At 39.2% G+C, this 19,168-nt stretch overlaps 2 protein-coding genes across 3 annotated transcripts in view; one reads left to right on the forward strand and one right to left on the reverse strand.

Moving 5' to 3' along the window:
* The window catches only part of kcnj14 (potassium inwardly rectifying channel subfamily J member 14), a 35,064-nt gene that overhangs the window by 6,894 nt on the left and 9,002 nt on the right, over positions 1-19,168 (forward strand). The window contains exon 1 of one of the 2 annotated variants that reach the window (XM_037073432.1): positions 11,992-12,150. The exons of the other annotated variant lie outside the window; for it this stretch is intronic. The gene's annotated coding sequence lies outside the window, so the exon portion shown is untranslated. Of the gene's footprint in view, positions 1-11,991; positions 12,151-19,168 lie in introns of those variants that run through there. 2 annotated transcript variants of the gene reach the window in all.
* Positions 73-3,483, reverse strand: LOC119005640 (urotensin-2 receptor). Its single transcript, XM_037073435.1, has 2 exons — positions 3,371-3,483; positions 73-1,988 (listed from the first exon to the last, which is right to left on the reverse strand). The coding sequence occupies exon 2, from the start codon at positions 1,926-1,928 to the stop codon at positions 789-791; it is 1,140 nt and encodes a 379-aa protein (XP_036929330.1). The 5' UTR covers positions 1,929-1,988; positions 3,371-3,483; the 3' UTR covers positions 73-788.

Here is a 19,168-nt window from a genome sequence, read left to right on the forward strand (position 1 = left end):
GCAAAGCATTGCACGATCCAAAGTAATAAGTACATTTAGATATGTCAGGGTTCAGGGGAAGAAAACAAAAGACTGTTGACCCGCTCAGACATCATTCATTAAGTCAACAAACAATGTCTCAGAAAAATGTCCCAACAACGTTCTGACCAGTTACAACCAGTCGTTTAAAAACAAACATTTTCTTTGATAGTTCTCTGAAAACAAGCAGAAGTGCATCTGGGTTTTACTGGAAATGCTTGTGCATGCGCCACATGCAACATAGACTTTGCTTTGCTAGTATTTCTGTATAACAATACAGTAAAGAAGGAATAATCCTTATGACTAAATAAAATGTTATTTTGTGTTACTAAATCTCTGGGTAAATAACTTTGCACAATTAATTACTGCAGTAACCAAATGTAGTCAGCCATAGCTGCATAGCCATTATCATTATGTAAACTTGGCTACTACAACAATTAAAGACACAGTATTTGATTTGGACAAAGTGTGCAGATAAAGCATTAATTACCGGACATGTCTTTGATTGTCTCCTCAGAGGAAATGTTCTTTCACAAAGCATTAATACAAAGTGCTATCATTCGCTCAGTATTTCCTTAGTTTGCAGTCTAAGGATGAATCAATGGTCTTTGGTGTTTATGGAACTCATAAAACATTCATATTCAGTATCATTTCACACATGACATATGTGTATACCCTCACATTTTTGTCTCTACTGTTAACGAGACACACACACACACACACACACACACACACACACACACACACACACACACACACACTCACACACACTACTGCAGTGGACTGCTCTTACGGCAGAGCTGATTTGCTGATGTCAGCGTCTGCCGGTTGCGTCGTCGTTTTCCAGTCAATAATGTATAGAAGAAAGGATTCACACAGGAGTTTCCATACGTCAGCCCTGTGAGGATACGATTCACTGTCACCTGTGTCCCCACCGGCACTGACCGTAACATGTCAGGCTGGTAGAGGGGCAGCAGCTGCCAGATCCAGAACGGGAGGAAGCAGGCCCAGAAGGCCAGGACAATACCAAGGATGAGGAGCAGGACTTTGGGTTTGGGGGCACGGGGAGGACAGGCATTGCTGCTCCCACTGGCCCAGGCTGGCCTAGTCTGAGACACCCAGTAGAGCCTGCCTAGTGTAGCGTAAAGGGCTCCGATGGCTAGGCCAGGACCGAGGATGCTGGTGCAGAAGAGCACGCTCAGATAGGCCTTGGAGCTCTGCTCATCCCACGCCGGCACACACAGCTGGCCCTCCTGGTTGTCCCCGTCCTCCAAGTGCAGCGTGATCATCATTGGAAGGCTCAGAGCCACAGCCAGCCCCCAGGCCAGGCCTACACGTAGCAGGCCAGAGGAGTTGGAGGAGGAGGTGTGCAAGGGATGGGCCACAGCCCGGTAGCGGTCCAGACTCATGGCGGTGAGGGTGAAGATGGAGGCGTGCATGGTGAGGAGGTCGAGGCTCAGTAGGAGGCGGCAGCCCAGCTCACCGAAGGCCCATCCGGACGCCAGGCTGTCGTACACAATGAAGGGAGCAGTGAAAAGGTAGAGCAGATCAGCCAGAGCAAGGCTCAGCACCTGGAGGTACAGAGAGGAGGAGGACGACGACGAGGAGATGGGGGTGGAGGAAGGGGAGGAGTTGGCGAGGCAGGATGGTACAGGTAGTCTCATTAGGCAGCAGGTTGGTCCAGTTCCACATCTTCTCCTTCTTCTCCTGCGCCTCAGGAGGAGGCCCAGAGTGTAGAGGTTTCCTGTGATGCCCAGCAAGGACAGGAGAGAGAGGAGGGAGCAGAAGAGAGCTGTGGAGGCCAGGCTGGGTGATGGAGAGATGGAGGGAGAGGAGGATGGCACAGAGACATTGGGGATAAAAGTGAAGGTGTATGGGGAAGGTGGAGGCAAAGAGCCTGAGAGATCCATGATGTGAAATTACTAAAAGTTCTTAAAGTTAGAAGGAAAACCAAATGAATGTTAAACAGTCTGGTTCAGATAAAGCAAGAGAGGCAGAGAGAGGAGGGAGGTGGAGAGGAGAGGAAGGGAGAGGAGAAGAGAAGAGAGGAGAACAAAATTATTCCGTATGAGTTTCAATCAATACTTTCCTCCTTTTTATATTCTCTGGCATCTTTAGGTTTTATTTGTTTGACACACTGGTTAAGGAAACAATACAAGGCTGATTTGGATCCCAGAACGTGCTGCACGGTGATTTATATCCATGTAAATCTTGACACCAGATAAAGTAAATAAAGTCATATAAACGTGTAGAAATTAAAATGTCAGCAAAACCAGGCTGGTTTATGTTTTAGCAGAAACCCGCTCTGGTTGGAACAGCCGTCACAGTTTTATAGTTGCACAGGGAGCCAGCTGAGGCTGTCATGGGTTTAGTAAAAATAATTGGATTTTCAGAGGAGGAGGGCTCCAACTGTAAATCTAGGCTGAAGTGTCCAAACGCAACAATCAGGATAAGTGGGATATGAAAGGTGTAAGAGAGATAACATGACTCAGGTGCAAAACAAACAAACAAACAAACAAACAAACAAAAAAGAATCCTAATTGGCCAGGGTTTAGATCAAATATTTGGGATTACGTTGTGCGTTTTTGCGCACGAAAATCTGCCGAGTCAGTGGACAGTGCGATGAGGCGGACCGACTTACATCTGTCATATGTTTAAATTTACCGAATGCATTTTAATCTTCAAGAGAAACAGATAATGTGGCCAGTTTGTTCCGTCGTGACAGTTTGCTGCTTCTCCATAAAGACGATTGTGGTGATCCACGTGTTACTGTGAGGACACTTTTCGTCCGTGACCGATGACTTTCAGGAGAAATGTAATCTGCCGCGACATCAAAGCGGACGCGGGGTGCCTGACAGAAACGGCCTGTGTGACACACGGTGACCCGGCTGCACCGGGGTTAAGAGCTCCTGTTGAACTGTGGAGCAGCAGCCGAATCCCCGCCGCGCCGCGCCGCGCCGCGCGTCTCCACACATGACCGGCTCCAGACAGCTGTGATATTTACGACGGTCATCTTTCCATTACTCGTTTATTTTAAACAAGCTTGTTATATGCAGTTCAGTTTCACGCGATTTTTGGTCTTTTTGAAGACCGCACTTTTAAAAACAATTTTACAAAAACAATTAAGGCCACTGAAAATACTTATCCTGGACAAGAGAACATTGGTTTCACGCTCTGAAAAATGCGATTAGCCTACTTGTATTTCATTTTAGCCTGCATGGTTGCATGATGGCCTGTGTTTGGGCCATAAGTAGTGCTAAAAAAAAAGAAGAGTAATAGGCCTGAAAAATCCACACTGTTTATACAGATGTAATCAGACAGTAATTCTGCAGATTATTTTATTTATACTCACCTTTAAACAGTTTAATCCCAGGAGCTGTAAAAATAACACTCCATGCATTTGTTTGGTGCCCATTTTGAAATATCCTGCTGGATTCTTCAGGAACAAAATAAGGTTTATTTATCTTCAACAGGAGGAGAGGGACGTCTGAATATATATGTGGAGACAAACTTTGTGATCTGATCTCTGCTCAGTGCAGCTCTTGTCTCCTCAGCTCAGTCTTTGATGAGTCGTCAGGAGAGGAGTGTTTGTGAAGGGAGAAGGGGGAGGGATGGGATGCTGAATAAAGGGGCTTACCCCGCAGAGCACTGAATATTCATATCAAGCCTGATCAGGGGACCGGGGACCCTACTTTTTTAAATAATATATAACATTGACCCCCCTGATCACATGTAGGTACAAAAAACAGGAAGAAATCTGTAGAGGTTGTCAGATGGGGTTTGTGGTTGAAATCTTTTTTTACTTCTCACTTCAAAACACTGATTTTATGATAATTACAGTTCAGCTGCTTTAGATTATGTCTGAAAGCCATCTGAGTAAACCACAGCTGTGATGAGTAGCAGTGTAAGAATGTAAAATACAGATAAAGCTGACATTAGTGTCTGTTTTGAATTCTTATATTTTATAGCCACGACAGAGGTGATTACAGTAAGTTTGATGATGACTCTGTAATGGTTTCAATACCGTAGAGCCACACATAAATCTCATGGTGAACTCACTGCAAAGACTTTCCATGAAAGTCAAGAATTTGACCATAAATGGTATCATAACATGGATATTTTGGCAACTAATCCAGTGCTGTATAAGTCACAGATATGGCCACTACATTAAGCTTTGAAAGCTACCAATTTATTGTGATGGATTTATTCAGTAATAACGCTTTTAAATGCACTTTGAAGCATACTTAAAACACCCTTAAAACAAAAGAATGTAGTGAAGAAGATAAATTTCTTTGTGGTTTTACTGTTTTTATGAACAACTTATATTTTAGTCACCAAGAAATAAAGAAAACTTTTTCGCTGAATTGCCAACAGCACTAAAACAAAATGATGCTTTCATGGTCCACATGTTCAGATCATACTGGCAGTGAAAAATAATAATCAGACATTGAGCCATGCATTATCAGTATCAGTAGACACAGAGGCATTTCGAAGGTTAAAGGGGCACTGTGTAGTTTTAAAGACGAAATTCAAACCCAGAAATTGGATGAGGTTATAACACGAACGTCCCATAATTGAATCAACAAGCTGATCTCAGAGGAAAATAAGGTCCCAGGAACATTGTTTGAAGCTGCAAAGGTGGAAGGGTCCGCCAATTATAAACAAAGTAAAACAATGTAAAATTGTGTTGCCCTTCAAGGTCAGTTTGTGTATTCAATTTATTCAGTTATGAATTAAAACTACATAGTGCACCTTTAAGCTCTGGATGGTCACAAAAGAAAGACAAGGACAGCGCACCCATTTGACCATACTGGTGACAATATTATATAGTCAAATGAGAATGCTGTCCGTGTTTTTCTTTCGTGGTTGTTCACTACAATAAGGATTCAGCACAAAGCATTCAGGTCAAAATGTGAGTTGAGTGTGTCTTGATTTTTATTTATAAGACCATGATGGTCCGATCAGGAGAAGAATTATAAGTGTGTGTTGGTTCCCTGCTGGACTCGAGAGTGTTTTTCTTTAATTCTTATGAACACAGAGCACACATATTGGATCAGTGGTTAAAAAAACCTGTCCTGCCACCAAAAGGTCATGAGGGTAATCCCCCTGTAAGAAATGAGTCAGTCAAATCCAATCATTGACACAACTCCGTATGGAATATCAAATTTTCTGCTTGATGTCAGAAAAATGTAAGCATTATTATTGAACTGCACCATTCAGATTAAATTTGACTGTGTCAAGTTCAGACTGTCTGTGGGAAGGGCCGATGCAGCCAGCGTATCACTGGTATTTGCTGTCATTTCATGACGCACTGCAATAACTAATGCACTTAAACTCTGACCCAATGTCAATACCACATCAGCTCATGTTCAAACACAAGGCGCCGCACACCCCCACAAGGGATTTATGAGATGATTTGGTGTTTAAATTATAGAGGAAATTAATTATCCAGTATACTTGCCTGTATCAACATTTGTCCATGTCAGAGAAAAGCTAAACTGGTAGATATAATAAGCGTAAGCTCTGACAAGATCGCAGAATAAACGGGCCTTTCAGCAGTTATCAAAAGCAACTTACAGTCGCCTGTTATCCACCAAGTTGTTTTTGGCCCGGCTGTTGTATAACCCACAGCTGTGGTTTGCCAGCATCAAGAGGCTGAACAACTTGGAAATGATTTAGTTGTGACTAGGCCAGTAAAATGTGTAGGCTGAGCACCGCATGTTGGTTGTGGGGAGTCCACGTTGGCTGCTTCATACATGTGCTGGCGTACATAAGATGGACAGAGACAGGCAGTAAAGACGAGAGGGGGACTGGTGGAAGGGGAGGGGGGACATACCTATCCCCACGGGGTGTGAGGAATTTGAACAAATACCTGGCACAGGCATGCCAAAATAGGATGGGGGGTGGGGGTGTGGGGGGACCATGAAGGCATGAGAAGCCCAGGCTCCCATATACAAGCAGACGGGACAGGTATTACAACTTAATAGATGGAAACGTAGAAGGAGGCATGAGTGCCAAGGTGGCAAAAAAGTTTTTTAATGAAGTGATATCAGGTACTCTCTTGGTCTCAAATGTACATTCAAGTGGAAAAAAGAAGCAGGAGGGGATATTAAGTGTGAAAGCCGACATTTAGAAACGGATATTGCTTAACTTTAACACGCAAACATGGAAAAAAGTGAGCGGGGGGAGAGGAGAGTGAAAGTGTCTGAGAACTGTGCTGTTTATTTGTCTTCGTCAGAGCACATCCATCTCTGTCTGTGCAGACACATTATATAATTTCTAATTACATTTACCTGAGGAATGGGCTTTGTTCTAGTGCTTTGACCTGCAGTGCACGTGTTTCTACTGCTGATTAGACTGCATCGGTCTTTAGCATGCAAAAATAGAATGTATGAAGATGAAAGCATATGAACATAATAAACTGTATTGTATTTAAGATTAGCACTTTTTTTTTAAGAAACCAAATATATATCCAGTCATGTGTTTGTTTTTTGTGTTTGTTTTTTTTGTTTGTGTTTAAGGTTGTAGCATTCTTCTTACCTAAAATGGTGTGTGGAGAAAATTTCTGTTTATGTTATCTGTCAGGTCATTTTTTAAAATCTTACTATGTATAATAAACACTATAATAAATATAATTTACCAGTTTACATTTCATTGATTGATAGATTGTCAACTAATAAATCAATCATTAATTAATAATTTCAGAAGGAAAAAGAAAGACTGAATTCTCTGATTCTGCTTTCTTATATGTGTATTATAATATTTTCTATTTTCTTACTCCTGTATGACAATAAATGGAAAACTTTGGAGTTGTGAAAAAAAAAACATCATCTCGGGATTTGGGAAGCAGTGATCAACATTTTTCAACATTTTCTGATTTTTATTTGAGCAACCAACTGATCAATTAATGGAGAAAAAAAATCTGTGGCCCTTAAGATTTGTTTGTTTACTTTTCTATCTGTAAATTAATCTTATAATTGTTTTATTTATTATTTTATCATTATTTTTTGAGATGTCATTGAGTTCACAGTCACATCTTGAAATTGCTTGTTTTAGTTACCAGCAGTCATGAAATCGTCAAATCAAAAGTAAAGTATATTTGTAATCTGAAGTTATATGAATTGTATCAGATACTTTTCTGTTGATCAACCAATACGTTAATTAATTTTGCTCAGGTTTATTTACAGCAGCATTCCCTAACAAATTCCCTCATAGGAAGACTTTTGATAGAAGTTTCTGTTGCTCCATATGATTCAGTATCACAGTGGACACCTGTTACAGAAAATGACTATGACACTGAGTGGATTACAAGTCTATCTGGACGTAATTCAATGTACTAACTGTATACTAATGTTCTGCCACATACTAAACTCTGGGCTTTCTCAGATGTTTGGATATCATGGGGCCAAACGAGCCCTGAGGTGTCTTTGTGCTACTGGGAGTTCACAAGAGGTTGAGCGTGTAAAAACAAAATGGAGCTTGAGCTCACACTCACACTCCCTTGAAAAAACAGTCTGTATTATTCTGTATATCTCCATCTATTTATCCAGCACACCCAAATGAAGGGGCTGTAACGTGTCCAATCAGTGGGTAGACACAGTTTGACAAACGGCCAACACGTAAACATTATCAGCTCCCTAACCTTTTCCTGGCTGTCCTTGCTCTCTTTATTCATTTCATTAATTAGCTCAACCGTTTCTGAGCAAATTGACAGATTGCCTGCCGGTTGACCGTCCTCAGTCTCGTAGTCTTGATTAAATGGGCGGACGTTTTCTTGTGTGTGACAAATGGTTGGAGGCTGATCCACAACTTGTGATGAGTTATTGATCCCCCTCCACCACCACCCCCCCTTCCGCCTGTCTGTCTTTACAGTTACACATCAAATTTCTCCTGTTTCTTTCTACATCAAGGCAAGAGTTTGTACTGTTTTGTATGTCTCAGTTTGTCTGTTGAATATGATTTAAGTAAGATGTGATTGTTTAAATTGTAGAAATAGTAGTGCTGGAATAAACAATGCTATTTTGTGATGCACAATATTAGCCCAAAACTGAAAAATGTATATAATCAGTTATGCAGTTATGTTAGAACTGAAAAAAAACCCATCCATCTTAACTACATCTGAGCCTGTCTGACCCTCAGGTGTGCAAAAACTGCATGTTAGGAATTTTTACAAAATATAAAAATGTAAAATTACAGGTTATCTTATTGGTATCAGTCATTTAATGCTGGCATCGGTTATCTGGCCCTTTGTTCTTGAAGTGATTCAGCCATTTTCTTAACATGAGAGGATCTGCGAACACTTCATTGTCCTAGTTTGAAGTACAGAAGATCAATCTTCTGTGTTGGCCTCTGGAGGGAATCTGCAGAGGGCAGACACCACACATTGAACCAATATGAAATCACGGAGCATTTGATTTGGACCTTGTGTGACCATGGCAAAATCTGGAAACTGTTACTGGATGCTGAGCCTGAGTTTTCTGCTCCATCTGCAAAAATCAGATCAGCCTTTCACGGGCACATGTGAAGCGTTATCATGGCAGCAAGTGTCTAAGCAGTCACCAAGCAAGACGGTTTACTGAGGCCTTTGGAATAGACTGTAAAATAACCTAAATCACACTTTACTTCATAGAAAACGCTCATAGTTGCAAACAGCTTTTTACTTTAAAGGGAATTCTATGACTCCAGATGTGTAAGCAGGTATTGTTTCTTTCGTTTTCTCTGATAGGCATCTCTCAAGTCGTAAAAACACCCTCAGGTGTGAAGTTCTCCTCCTTAAGTGTTCTCACAGCTGCTGATTTTAAATCATGGCTTGTAATTAGGCCCTCAGTAACCAGGTGTGTAGCCTCTGGTCAGTCTGATTTCTTAATCACCTGTCAAGAGTGAAAACTTTCAAGTCCTAAACTGAGGCACTGATCTTTAACTATGCCGGCTCCCTGATGGATGCCAAAAATTGTTTCAATCTGCCCACTGGTGGCTCAGAGTCAGTATTGCACCCCCACCTTCTCATCCAATAATAATAATGATGGAGTAATTATGCAGATCCCCCTCCTCCTCACACTGCCACCCTGCTGCAGATAGATCATATCAAGTTTCCAGATTACTGTTGTACATTAAATGATTCACTGTGAATGAGCCCCACAATTGAAGCTGAAGAGTGGAAACGTTGACTCACTGTTGAGCAGTTAGAAATGAGCACTGCTGGTGCTTTTATGCTTCATTTCTAGTCACACAAGTAAAAAGGAAAGTTTCATCCAGATGTACATATTTCTCTTTGTTTATTTTAGCTTTACCACAATCAAATCAAGTCAAGCTTTATTTACATTGCACATGGACTTCCAGTCAGAGTTTACCACATTTTAAAAGTTTATTTTTTCCACACATTTTGTTTCAGAACTTATTGTAGGGAGATGACAGGAAATGAGCAGAGAGTTAATAACATAAACCTAGCAAAACCCTTGGTTAGGTTTTAGAAAAATGTCATGGTTTGGCTTAAAATACCTGTTTTGGTCACCATAAAAAACATCTGGAGATCGTCCAACTTCCTGTGAAAGATAGATGGTTTTGGTTACCAATAAAACACCTGGAGATTGTCTGACTTCCCATGAAAAATAGCTGGTTTTGGTTGCCAATAAAATTGATTGGAAATGTCCTCAAAGACTTGGCAGCCTAGTACTATTTAGTGCCATCTCCTAGCACTCCACCTTCTGATGTGAAAGTCAGCAAAGCATAAAATGCGCACGTGACATGCTGTGTCTGGTAATAATGTCACCGTTGGACCTATCTTTGGTTTGCAGAAATAATTGCTGCTAACATTATATTCTGGTAAGTGGGCTACTTTCAAATGTAATTTCTTCAGATATAATGTAAATGATAAAAAACTCATGAAGGTGCCGATAAAAGTCAAGTTACAAAGTGCTGATCTTTAAAGTGCTTGACAAGCTCTCGTGAATACATCAACCTGAAATATTATTGAGGTATTAGAAAAAAACTGTCAGCTGATTTAAAAGTTCACTATCAAATCTACAGAAAAATATCTTTATAGGTGTATGTTTGTTAAGAGGAAACTGTCCACATGCCCAGTTTGTGCTTCTTAAAAATACTTGTTTGCGTTTTTCAGTCTGACCTGCTAAATTTCAGGCGCACTGGTGCAACTAATGTCACACTCGACAGATTTAACCAAACCAGCACAGAGTGGTTGAATGAGTGTAGTTTGTCCTGTTTTTACGTGTCTTGTTTTCCTAAATCTCATGTCTCTCTGATCATTCACAAAGTCTGACATCATCATTTCCTCCCCCGTCACTTTCTCTTCCTCTCTCTCAGCCTCTGTCCCCTCCTCCCACACAGTTTTCCATGGGTCGATTACAATTAGAGTTTATACACAAACAGTTATGCAATTTAGAATAACAGAGGGTGCCCAGTTGCAAATGTAATCAATCAAGCGCTGACTGCATTTGTTGCCATGTCATATGTACTCCAAACAGAGATTAAGATTTGCACTACGCAGATTTATAAAGACAATAAGAATACTTTCATTTTGAAATCCAAATGTTTACATGTTTATGTTGTGGGATGTAGCTGATTGTTGTGGCTGCTACGTAATATCTTCAATCCTTTTTTCCATAGAATGACAGAGGTCATGACATCATAGGTCACATCTTGGGTGCTTGGACGGAGATTAAATCAGATTAAGTTTTAGTAAACACACACTGTGGCTCTTTCTCTCTCTCTCTCTCTCTCTCTCTCTCTCTCTCTCTCTCTCTCTCTCTCTCTCTCTCTCTCTCGCTCTCATTCACACACACACACACACACACACACACACACACACACACACAGGGTCACTCAGTAATCAGGCTCTAGTCACGAGTCATTTGTCTCTCTGTCTCTTTTTCTCCTTCTATCCTTCTGTTTGGCTTCAAATTAAAATTTACCAAATGAGCTTTATTAGCATGACTATAATTAAGGTTATTATTACTAAACCATGTTGTATAAGTTTCACTGTGCCCCTCTCTCACAGATGGACACACCAAAGAGACCGAAAGACCCTCTCAAACCTATTATATAGATATAAACATCATTATTTATCCAAATTAAATCATGATTTTTGGACCCAACCTTTTTTAAATCATTGGAGATACATGTTTGTGAAAATTCTGTTTGACAAATTCACATTTTTACTGTCATTATCATATAGCATATTATTTGATTATTTTTAATATAACATTACTATAAATGTTGTAGCTGGTTGGGATGGACCTAACTTTAGCTTTGATACTTTGTGCATTTGTCAGTTCAACCATTAATAGTAGAACATTTTTCTGTGTAAAATCTCTAAAGTAATTTGTGACTTAAAATGACTGATGTCACTTTGATGAGATTTATTCTAAAATGGAAATACTCAAATTAACTGTAAAACTGTACTTATTACTACATAGTAGTATGTACAGTTGGTTGGCAAGACATTTTGAGATGTCACCTTGGGCTCCAGGAACTAATATGAAAATTCTGTTTGTCAAATCTTTAGCCTGACATTTTTAAGTTAACAGTCACCAGTCACCGATTATAGAAGATAATAGATCAATATAATACAACAACGTTTTTTAATGACCACAGAATGATATAAAAATAAGGTAACATGATTTAATGATCAACAATAAACAAAAGATAAGAATAATTTAGACCTTTAAATAAAAGATACTAGCTAGGCTGCTTAGTCGAATTTGGTATTTCGTGTAACAATGACGTTTTTACTGATGACACGTCTTTTTTAATTTTTTGTAATAAGTGAAATATATATATAATCTATAAAGGAAGTAATCCGGGATCAATAATCCCCGTGTATCACACAGCTAAACTGTAATTTACCATTGATTAATCAGACAGTTGTGGTGTGACAAGGTCACTCTGGCAGTCCGCAGAAGCGCGTGGTTGACTTTGATTGAGGACAGATAGCAGCGCGACGTGAGCGCGCGCATCCACCACCTGAGGGCTCGCGGACAGCTGGCAGCACCGGCAGCACGGGACAGCTCGCGCACACATTCGAATTCTTTTAAACGAATGAACCGTTAAATTCAGACAGAGACGGAAGTAAAATAAATTGACGTCGTCACGACGGGAGGGAAATGACAGTTGAGGGTAAGTGCTGATTGAATTTCACTGCGCGAGAAGTTGTCAAAACAGCACTTTTGCCGGTAAAATTGTTATCTTATCGATTATATTTACAGCTGTGTTGTCTGACAGCAGTCTGAGAACTTAATGTGGTGCCCAGCGTATTAAAAACGGGCAAATTAGTGTATTTGAACTCATAATCTGAAAATCAGAGTTTGTGCAGTTTCAAACGTGGTGTTTTAGCCCAACAGCAAAACTGTTAGAATCTATCGTCTTACTTTTAATCTTGGTTTGTAGAGTTGCTATTAGCTCCTAATGACTTGATAAAAGGATATGATTCTTTAAATAAACAGAGAGCCTCTGTCAGGTTTCACTGTATATTTCGAAAGTATAGCATATTGTCCATGATTGGCAAATAAATAAAACTAAAAAGATGTTTCTATTTTGGAACAGTGAGCAATGAAGCCATGACAGAGTACCGAACAGATAAGGAGGCCAGGGAGCTTGGTGTGCCCTGATGATTTAGACTTTAATCCTTTTTTGTTGTGGTGAGTTGTCAAGTGATAGAAAACACAGCTGTATTTTGAAATAGGGTTTAAAATGACAAGGCCTTCTGCTTCTGGACAACTAAGACAAAGTGTTTTGAAACAGTGTACGTCACACATCTATGGTCATTTTGAAGTGACACTCTTTTCCTTGCAAAATGTACTGTAGGTAGTGAACACAACAGGTTTTAAATTTTATCGCAGTTGTGTCAGTACTGGTGGATAAAACAAGCTTGAAACACATGGCAGACAGCAGCTGTATCTCCTTTATAAAGTGCTAATTGTTACACTTGATTTTGTTTTACCAATTCTCAGTCAACTCAGCAGGATGTTTTATTGATGTTGATCATTTTAAGGGAACCACTATTCAAAATAAGTTATTTGACCAATGCTTAGATATTTAGCTTGTAAGTATTATAGCTAATAGTGTTAAAGGGTTCTCCAGCAATCTAGTACTGAGTTAAAATGAAGTTAAGAGATATGGGAGTTACAGTAGTGTGACCAATGTCTACTGAACTAGAATATGATGATCTCCATGGTGAAACGTCACATTGGATGATGACATCGATGCTGGGGGGGGGGGTTACTAGGCCAAGTGCATCTGAACTTGCGGTCATTTGTCCCCTTGGAGCTGCCCTAAGGCAGAGAGGCACATTAGCTCACCACTGTAGTCACCGCTGCTTCTCACTGTCGCTCAGATGGCCAACTGTCTCACCCAGCTGAGGAAACTGTCTCCCATCGCCATGACATACATCCCTGTGTCGCATTTAAAATATTTTTCCTCCATACCACATGTCCGTAACCTGATTGTGTTAGGTGGCTTGCTGTCCTGAAAAGATAAGCTAAGAAAATACTAATAGCAATGGCACAACTTGGAGAAACACACTAACAAAAGCCCACAGAAAAGAATCACTGCTGCCAACAATGCAAGCGTCTTTGGTTTGCCTAATTGGGCAGGTTTAAAGAGAAAAAAAAAAGACGTGGACAGGACATGGAGTTGTAACATAGCAACAAAGTTCCTTTTCATCTCCACTCCCACACGTCATAAATGCCAACTACTCCTTCTAAGGGCAAATCTGATGGGACACAGTAGATTTTGTGCTCTGTGATGGGGGCCTCCCAAATCACAGTTACGATGGTCTATCAGTCCAACAGCAATGGAAGTGACAGATAAACATATACATAGCCAAAATCATTGACGCAGAGGCCAAGATATCTGGCTTTTAGTCCATATAACATTACAACTCAGTTCTGAAAATTTTAGAAATTGGTAGCCACATCATAACCGAACATTCAGACGCCACGACAGGTAGTTTTTTGTGCCACCTTTCAAATGCAAATATATGCAAGTAGTATCATTCAGTTGTGCTGTTCATGGACAGATTGACTTTAAGCAGCTGATACAGTCATGACATGTAGACTTCAGCAGTGGTAGAGCGAGAATCCAAAAGCTGTGACAACCTAGAAAGATGGAAACTTTTAGTTTGACGTTGTGATGAATTATACAGAAATTTGTTTTCTAAATTGGTAGAAGGCATTTCAATCAGATAGCAATTAGACAAAAAGTCTCCATGACAGCACACTTGTTTATGGAGTAACTTGATATGGTTATTTCTAAAATAACAGTTTAGTTGATCTGAGTATTTTCTTAATTGTGCAGAGTTTTAACTGTCACATTGCAACCTGCACCGTCTTAACTCCCCAGATTAACATTTGGTTGTCGTTACACAATGACCTCAAACGCTTCACAGAGCTTTAGGAGGGACGCTGGTGGAAAAGTTTCAATTAGATGGAATAAGGCCCACCGCCAAGATGACTGTGTGATGGTGTGTATGTGTGTGCGTGTGTGTATGCGCGTGTCTGGCAGGGTGTGTGTTGTTCATCACTAAATTCCAAATGTTTGCCCACGTCAGAACTCACAGTATTTTACTAACTTACCGCACAATTAGATTTACCATGTCATGGTGTTCACAGTGTTCTTAGTTTCATCAATTTATTGTGTTGCAATAACTACTTAAAGACTACTTAGGCCTACCTCAATTTTTATGTTATTGTTTTTTCATACATGTCTTATCTTATTGATATTGCCCATTGTGTGAGGTTACATAAGAATGACGCCAGCATAATGCCAGAAAAACTGGCAAGATTTTGCTTATCATGACTTACCATGACCATTTTCATATTTGATTAATAATTCTGGTTGTGTTATTCATATTCTATTCTATTCCATAGCCAATCTTTGAATATCAGTCATTTTAAGTTTATTGTTCTTAGGTGGTTTCTAAAATAACTTGTGTTAGGAGCCAGCAGCAGCCTTTTTTCTGCACCACAGTAGCCAGCCCATGTTACTGCTTTCTATTTCATGTATATGTATTTTCTAAAGATAATATTGGCAGTTGATACATAACCCTTCATTTAGGCACACCCAATAATACATTATAATTCAATTTCTTAACACATTATGTAAATGTACGAAACAAATAAAGGTATTAAATGTTTTTGTTTTTTTTTTCATTTAAATCACATGCTATAAGAAAAATGATAAACTGCTGAATTTCAGACTCACTGGTACAGCACAAGAAAATGTTTAGTCACACCCTGGAGCTCTGCCATGGTGGCTTGGTGGTGAAGTGCAGTTATTGTCACTTAAATTGAAATCAGTCTTGATCAATATATGAAACAAATCAGACTCCAGACTCTCCGTTCCTTTGTCATTATTTTAAGCTGTAACTTTTAACATTTAAAGATATTTATTGAACACAGTGGTCCAACCTATTTGATATATTTGTTTGATATTTTATGTACTGTCTTACATTACTAACATCTTCCATATCTACACGTCAGTGAGATCTTGGACTAACTGCCAGTTCAAACTGCTAGCAGACATTCTGTCATTCTGTCAGTCCATGTAAAAAAAATTATATTGTGTGCAAGTGCGTGATGCAGGGATTGTCTTTCCAGAAGTTGTTGTAAATAAGATAATTCTTCTGTTTAAGTTAACTGGTGTAAATTCCTGTATTTCTTTTCACAATGTCACAATATATAGCAAAAAAACGTAATACTACAATGTCTGTTTTATTCCAATCACACGCAGCCCTTTCTGCGAGATGGTGAAATGTTTCAACTGTCTGCCTGTCTATGCTGTTAACAGTAAATGAGCTATAAGAAGCAGAACACTGTTAAAGCCCATCCAACTTCAAATTGTTTAAAATATAAATGCCTGCATGTGTTTGAAATATTAAGCAACACCATCAAGAAAGTTCTAACATGAATGAGACTCTTGATGTTGAATAACAATTCTTTGGAGACATACCCAAGGTTTGATCTGATTCTTTATGACACAACATCCATTAATGCTCAGTACTCTGGTGCTGCAACTATCAGCTGCAACATATGAATGATGCCACCAGATCAGCACGACACTAGAACTGTATTGATCAGACAGGCTAAAAGCAAAAGGTCACTGCAGCATAGTAAGGTCACGGTGCATTTGTTAATTTTTATGCATTGATGTTACAGCTGTTGTAGTAGCCCCTTTGCGTGCATCAAACATTTTTTAAAATCTGTGTTGTAAAGTGAAGTCTAATAGAATAATAAAGAGATGTAGAGAACAGACCCAAAACAGAGAGCAATGTGACAGTATGAGAGAGAAACACGCCCTGGTTTCTGACTCCCCTGATCGATAACAAGTATTGACGTCTCTATAGTTAGATGGTCACTTTTGAGGGTTTTGTTTTGCACATTGTGTGCATGCTGTTAATTAAACCATCATGAAAGTATCCATCTACATTTAATGACACAGAGAGCCGCATTATCCTGTGAACATTATTTTACTTAAACATTTGTTTTTAGAACATAAGAACAGGAAATAGGTCACAGATCACATGTGACACGGGAGGTGACGGATAAAGAAGTACATGGTTTATTCAGCGCCTTTTTCAATGACACTGAAATCATATTCTCTCCAGACCTAATCTGACCACATAACACCTTAATATGGTCAGATAATCTGGATAGAAAGAGGACAGGGGAGGTGCAATAGAGAGAATACATAGTGAGCGAGCCACAATAAAAAAAAAAGAGAGAAAGATAAATTGTCAGTGTGGATTATTGTGGTACTGCTGGAGAATTGAAACATAATTGCCAAAGTAATTGTATTGGTGTACATTTTTTTGGTTAACATAGTTTGAGCTTGGGGGCAAAAGGGAAAGGGAAAACAGATCTGATATCAATATCTTCTGATATTCTTTATAATTAAAAATATACTTTTTTTGCAAAGATACTCAGATGTGGTTGTCAAACACTTGGGACAAACATATGTACAAGAGGCGGGATATTACACAGTTTAACAATAAACCTTGACAATACGTCTTTTTTCTGTTATTGTATGAGTAGTGAAATAGCATTTTCTGCATTATGTTCTGCCAAAAAAGTCAGCACATATTGGACAACATACAGTATACACCAATATTGTTGGATCTGTGATAAATCAATATGTGACGATAAAAAGGCCAACCAAAGGTCTCACTTTGCACTGGGGAGACTATGGACATGTCCAGAACATATTTTTAGATGGCAGAGTTTGACTCATCACTTTCAAAAGCACAATTTATTTAAAATGATCCGAAAAATATCACCAAGAAATTAGTTTGGTGACATGCCCCGGTGTTTTCTACAATAGATATGATATTGGTATTGTTCTATTGTCATGGTGTAGAATTTATGGATGTGATCCATATGGATAATTGTTACTTAGGTTTTTGTGTGTTTTATGCTCAGTATTTTCATATTGTCGACTCTGTAGTAACCTAGGCTCTGCCCTTTTTGATGCACTGTTATGACTTAAAACTTAAATGGAAAATCGAAGTAGGCTAAGTTGTTGAGTATTTGTAGTATTATGAGTATTTGTACTCAAGTGTGACTGTTTTTACTTGGTGAAATAATGTTTAATGATTACCTTTCCAAGTCACTACCAAAAATTTAATCTGTTCTTCACTATCACAAATGCTTCCAGTGCTACTTTAAAGTAACAATCTTGGGGCAACGATATTTGAATATTTGGTAATAAGACTGGGCTGATCAAGATTTCTACAGGTCAGCTGACCTGATGTAGCGCCATGCATGCATTGTTTTAACACATAGATTTGGAGGTCTTAGCCTGAGCCAACATGTCATCTTTGTTTTAAGCATGTGTTCACTAAACAGGACAACACCACAAGTTTGCAGTCTCATTGTAGTGTCCATCAAACAAATTTTGCCAATTAATTAATAATAATAACTTGATCATAGAAAATAGCTGGACATTGTTTTTCTGTTGATCCACCAATTAATTATCAGCTGATCACTGCAGCCTGAGAGTAGTTTATTAATACAACGTTTCTAGCTGGTTAAAGGTGCATTATGTAATTTTGGAGAGGAAATTAAAAAGTATTACTGAGGTAACAATACAAAATCCATAAACTTTCCATTACTGATTAAACAAGCTGTTCTTAGAGGAAAATAAGGTCCCCAGAACACTGTTTGAAGGTTGCAGGGTCTGCCACAGATAAACATAGTAAAACTGTATGAAATGGTCTTTTCTTTATTCATTCAGTTTATGCAGAAAGCTTATTTGATGAATGATCTTTCTCTTTAAACATATTTCCCAAAAGTAAATAGTGCACCTTTAATTGTGAATATCAGTAAATATCCCAGTGTAGCAAATGTATGTTAAATCACATACTGTATAAGATGAAAATGTCCATTTGTTGCAGGTGAACTGTTTTTCACTGTTTCTCATTCAAAACTCTTGAATGACCTCTGTATAATCTACTATCAGAGGCTGATGTTTGCTGCAGGAGGTCAGTTTGCTTCAAGGCGTCACAAACATCAGTAGCCTCATCCTCTTTCAGCCTAATCATATCAGGCAGGACTGCAGATGAGATCCTGACAGTGTGAAGCAACAACTACGCTGGACAATTTTCACAGACACCCCTACATGTTCTTATAAGTAATTTGAGACATTTGCCACCTCACAACGATAAGGTTAGGCAACACAAGGACATGTGCAACCTTACATTGCTTATACACACACACACATACACACACAACTCCCTCATCACCTCCTCGGGCTACTGTCATCAGTCGTCCGGCGACACTTTAACCCAATCACAGAGATAGCAAACCTGAGAGCTTGTTCATTTGGTAGTGTTGGCAGGAGCTACAGCAGAGGCCTCAAGGTCAGGACATTCTCCTCCTCACACATTTGTTCATTAACTGAACATTGAGCAGCACAAGCCTGGAACAATCTGTCTTTATCACTTTGTGAAAATTAAGACCTCCATAATTTACTCCTCCTCATCAAGCTTCCTTGATAATGCTTCGCCATTTATTCTGCATTAAGCAGTGCAATAATAATCTTAGTAGTGTTATATTCATGCATTTTGGTTGAGTCTATTACATCCTGCACTGGTTTGTATTATTTTCACCTTTGTGGTATTTGCACAGTGCTGACGTAGTGA

This window comes from Acanthopagrus latus, chromosome 17 (assembly GCF_904848185.1).
Source record: "Acanthopagrus latus isolate v.2019 chromosome 17, fAcaLat1.1, whole genome shotgun sequence".
Taxonomy (NCBI): Eukaryota; Metazoa; Chordata; class Actinopteri; order Spariformes; family Sparidae; genus Acanthopagrus; species Acanthopagrus latus.